Genomic DNA, 5000 nt, shown 5'->3' on the forward strand with positions numbered 1-5000 from the left:
TACCTGCAATATGTAACACCTCAAGCATTCACAGCATATGCAAGAACTCAAAAGCAGATGTTTTTCGGAGTTTGTAGATTTGTAAAGACTTGATTTGTAAAGACTTGAAGACAGATTAAAAATAGCTTTGATCTGAAAATGAACTGCTGTACTTTAGAAAAAACTGGCTTTGAAAATTGTTAGAATTCATCTTACGTACCATAGCTGACGAAGTTGTAATATTTGGAGCCGCTTCAAAGGAATTTACTTTCATCCGAAATCGTTTATATTGCAGATATTAATTGTTTGTGGACTGAAAGACCGAAAAACCGAAGTGAGTAAAATTGGTTGTGGAAGTTGATTTAAATTCCCGTCTCACCTGACTGAAATAGCACCAAAAAATAAAGGAGGTGGTCAAATTCGAGGAAATTGATGTTCCATTACTGTTGCAAATTCAAAATGTTTACTAATGTGCTTAGTTTTGTATGTAAAATCGTCTGTTCAGAGTTCCTGATGCCCCAGCAAGTCATTTTCATGTCTTACCGCGAAATGAAAATAAAACGTCAAGGTTAAAGCTTTAACCTGATGTACAATATGATACATGTATGTAACTTTATATACTAGGATTTTTATAGGTCTTAAAGTTGACCATTTCACCTCAGCCAAAAAGATACAAACTACATTATTTCAATGGGTCATTGTGCTGACTTAACCTTAACATTACATGAATTTTACAATTTTGAAAAGATGAACGGCGGGTCTAATCCGCAGGTTGCAGGTCACGGGTCGCAGGTCACGAACATAATCAGTCATATCTCGAAACTCCTTCCTATTTCCTGCTCTCACGCGCAAATAACAATTCACAGATGAAAGGAACATTTGTTTTTTGCCTCTAAAAAGTTTCTTCCATACCTGTTCAATATTTAATAAAGGACACGACAGCCGCTTCTTTTTAACAGATTTTTTTCAGCATCCAAAAGTTTAATGGCTCTCTTTTTGACAGGGACTTAAATGTATTGACACGAAAAACGTCTTGTAACAAATGTACCCTACATCAAAAACCTGTAGTTGGTCAACTTAAATCCGAATAAGCATGAAAAAAGAGATTTAATATGGGCGTGTAATGTTCTTCCAAGGTACAGAGAAACAACAGCCCAGGCAACTAAATGACACTTTTCATCTTGCAGAAACCCGAATTTTATCAACACTGCTCTCGTTTGAGTTCTCTCACAACGTTATTCAACAACCAAGGCTCGGGAGCAAACAATGAATTAGAGCAAATCAAAGAAAGATAACTTAATCAATCATTTCTTAGTTAACATTGCAGAGGAGACAACAATTAATCTCAACGAAAATGAAATTTGCACAGTTTAAACCTACATCAAGCGGCCTCCTATTAAAGGGTAACTCTCGGCTAAAAGACACTTTTTTGGGAAAACATTACAGACTTGTCGCGTATCTACTTTGAGATTTTTGATAGCGACAGAAAGTTCATTAAATATGCTTTTGTTTGATGGATACCTGTTGCAGTGTTCGTAATACTTTTTTATGCCGTGTGTGCATGTCCAGCAACGGATAGAATTACTCCATGATTGACACTCTATACAAACCTCCTCAACATGCTCCTTCTTTCTCACGAGCCCAATCTAAGTTCAAGATTCCTGAGAGTGCGCACGATGCCACCAAAAGTTGTCATGAGATCCAAAACACTGTATATATTTTTCCGTGGCTGACTGAAAAATAAACAAGCTGAGCAGCGTCTCCAAGCGCCAACGCTCTTCGAAAGGTCAAGAGATTTACTCGAAATTGGAGACAATTTAGACTACCGGACGTGGAGTACTTTGAAAACCTTGTGCCGCCGGACAGGTATCCGCTTTGCAGTTTATTTAAAGTAATTAGTCAACTTGAGGGATCGTCTTACGTGTCAATTTCGTTTCTTTCTTTGCAAATAAGTTTTCAAGGGTAGAAATTGGCCTAAGTAGACAAAATTATGTATCTCTTCGGAACTGAGATCAGTTAGTATTTCTTGTCACGAGCTTGGAGACTATTTGAGTTTAAAGAGAAAGGAAAGAAAATTTATGCGAATTTCTTTACCTCTGCATCTCTAACCTTTTTAGCTTCTTTAGAGTCGAGAAGAAATGCACTTTAACTGTCTTAATTGGAATTATTGGTAATGCTTTTGTCTAAAACATTATTGTGGTTTGACTCAAAAGGTGTCGTTGTGGCAACTGTCAGAAGATGTTTAGAGAGGAGGAGAACCTCTGCTGCCAAGAAATGGAAGGGATAAAATGCAAAAATGTAGAGGCTGTGGAAGTGGAGCAACTTGATCATCCTCCTAACTGTATAGTGGATCATCCCGCTTTCCATGCAGTCTGTTTGAATGTTTGGGTGCTACAAACTGCTTGGTTGCAGTATAAACAGCAATACGGCAGAGATGTCTATGAAGGACCTGAATTAAAAAAGAATAGACATGTCGCATACAGACAGTTAGTAAGGTGGTGCTGGGGGACTTTTGGGAAAGAAATAAGGGTTCCATTGCCCTCATGCGCTGTAAACTGTATTCGAGCTCATTTTCAGGAACCAGGTGTGTTTGAAGAAGACTTGACATTCACTGGATTCCTTTATGCTGATGAGTAACCAGCACCATAACATTGTATTCTTTGCATCATTATTAGTGTTTTTTTTTTGTTTCTTTTTTATTACAATACAATACATACTTAATTGACCGCTCCCCATAGGGGCTTTTCAGGGCCAATGAAACAATCAACGAAACAACAGAACACAACAACAACAACAATTGTTAAGAATCCCAACTGGCCGGAGGCAAACTAGTTGGCTATTTAAGTGCAGCTGGGAAGTTGAACCAGCGACTACCAGGAACAAATTCATTAAGTGGTCAGAGCGGATCTTGAAGCCCGGATCTCAAGGCAAGCGCCCTAACCACTGGGCCACACTGCCTCCACACTGCCTCCACCTAGCACCATAGTTAAGAAAATATGGTAACCCATCGATGTGAGAAAATTTGATTTTATAGCCATGACGTCATAAACGTCCGTACGTCCATCCACCCCTTCATGTATGCCAATGTGACCAGTACACATAACCATATCACGGGCCGCAAGTTTAGATCTCATCCAGGAGGCAATACTACATTTGACACTGTAACTAGTTTACAGCATACATCTTTGATATTGGACATCAATGTTATGGTCAATTGACACCTGTCAAAACAAGGTATCCGCTGACCAGTATCACATGACCATATAGCGGGCTCAAGATAGACCTTATCGAGGTCAGCAGTTAGTAGTATAGGGGGGATGGATAGACCAATTTTATTCATGTATGCAAATAGATTCAAGGGCATTGAAACCGGCTTTTAAGAGAGAGAGAAGAGAGATGGCCGCCGGTTTTTTAATGAGATGCACTTCACGTAGGTGTACGAGGGCAAATCCAAGATGGCAGCAGAGGTTAAATGAACTGCACACGTCATATATTTGGTTTGAATTGTATTATAATTTTTCTTTTTTTGGAGTGAACTGTAATGTGTTTTGGTGGTACGGTTCCGCCCAACCAGCCGGATAGTATCGCGCTTATATAGGGAAAGAAAAATGGAGTAGCTAAGAACCAATGAGAAGGCACTGACGTCACAGTCAAACAGGTTGAAACAAGTTTAAGGGTTGGTTAGAAAAACCGGTTTTGAAGATAATCAGTAATCAAAAGTCTTCAATAGCAAAAAAACCTGTCAAATTGGTTTGCTTTTCTTCCTTATCGCACACCCTGAAATAGAGACACACACACACAGAAAATGAATACGAGGCAATATTTCATATCAACACAATTTATTTTATTGAATAAACATAAGAAATAATTACAATCAAGTTTCAAAGCAAACGATGCTCCTGAATGTTACATAGAATCAGTCACTTTATCTATTCTTGCAAATTGTCTCATGAGCTTGGGTCTATGCATCATATCCATCTTTGTTTTTTCTCTTGGTTCGTAAACTGGAGGCCCCCTTGCAGAATACGTATCCACAGACATTTCGTCAGCCCATTGAAAGTATCTACATGTCTCCTTACTTCTACATGTAAAGTAGGGTCTGAATGGATTCTTTACTGATCGTGACACCCTTAACGTAGGCGTCTCGATATGCTTGCACAGTAGCCGCTTACCACCCTCAAGGGATCACACGGTCACACACACATTGTTGATAGCCATGGATACTCTCTTCAGGGCAGAAGAAGGGACACTCTTTCCAATTTAAGCAGCGAATATAAGGTATACAAGAGGTGGGCTTGATCACTTCAAGATCTTGAAGACAGAGACCACATTTTGAGTAACTCATCTTGAAAGTCATGTGTGATGAGCACAGTCACAGTCACTTTATAAGATTTTGAAAACCAGCTATCACCGGTCAAACTCTTAACACCATTAATTAGTAATCCAGTCTAGCCAGTACCAACAGGTTTTGCAAAACTGGTCACGCTGCAGAAGAAGTTTCTCAATGTGTTTCTGTTCCTCATGTTGTGTCTTGCATGCGCGGTAGTGAAAGCTGCGATGACAACATTCGTCTTGGCTGATCCAGACATGAACCCTTCCCCGTGAGTATAATAAACTTATACGCACTCATCATTGACAAACTGAATGTTTATAACCTTTGTTGACTGACAGGTGAGGAGTCGAAAGTAACGTTCTGGATCCTTCACTAGCTCCACTTGAGGCATGTTGTCACGCGGTCCAAATTTTCCCCCTTTGAAGGAAGAGAAAAATAATCATAGTTTAGTTTATTGAAATCAGGAAAAGTCATGTTTAAACTGAAGGAAATGATACTTACAAAATGAATTCAACATCAACTTCGCCAGTGAGCGTAATCCAGGGTTCTTCTTAATATTTCCATACTCCAACTTGATGCCTTCTTTCTGTTCATACTCTGTGATATACTGTTGTTTTTGAGCTTCCGTCTCACACCAGGAAGGCCAACCACTCGCCTCTTGTTTGATTTTAAGGAATGTATCGATGTA

The 5000-nt window shown here is 39.2% G+C and overlaps 1 protein-coding gene across 1 annotated transcript in view; it reads left to right on the plus strand.

Moving 5' to 3' along the window:
• The window catches only part of LOC137980804 (uncharacterized), a 3022-nt gene extending 406 nt beyond the window's left edge, over positions 1-2616 (plus strand). The window contains exon 2 of the mRNA XM_068828223.1: positions 2193-2616. Coding sequence (XP_068684324.1) covers positions 2193-2616 — 424 coding nt within the window. The remainder of the gene's footprint in view (positions 1-2192) is intronic.
• The last annotated feature ends 2384 nt before the right edge of the window (positions 2617-5000 follow it).

This window comes from Montipora foliosa, chromosome 12 (genome assembly GCF_036669935.1).
Source record: "Montipora foliosa isolate CH-2021 chromosome 12, ASM3666993v2, whole genome shotgun sequence".
In the NCBI taxonomy this organism is placed as follows: Eukaryota; Metazoa; Cnidaria; class Anthozoa; order Scleractinia; family Acroporidae; genus Montipora; species Montipora foliosa.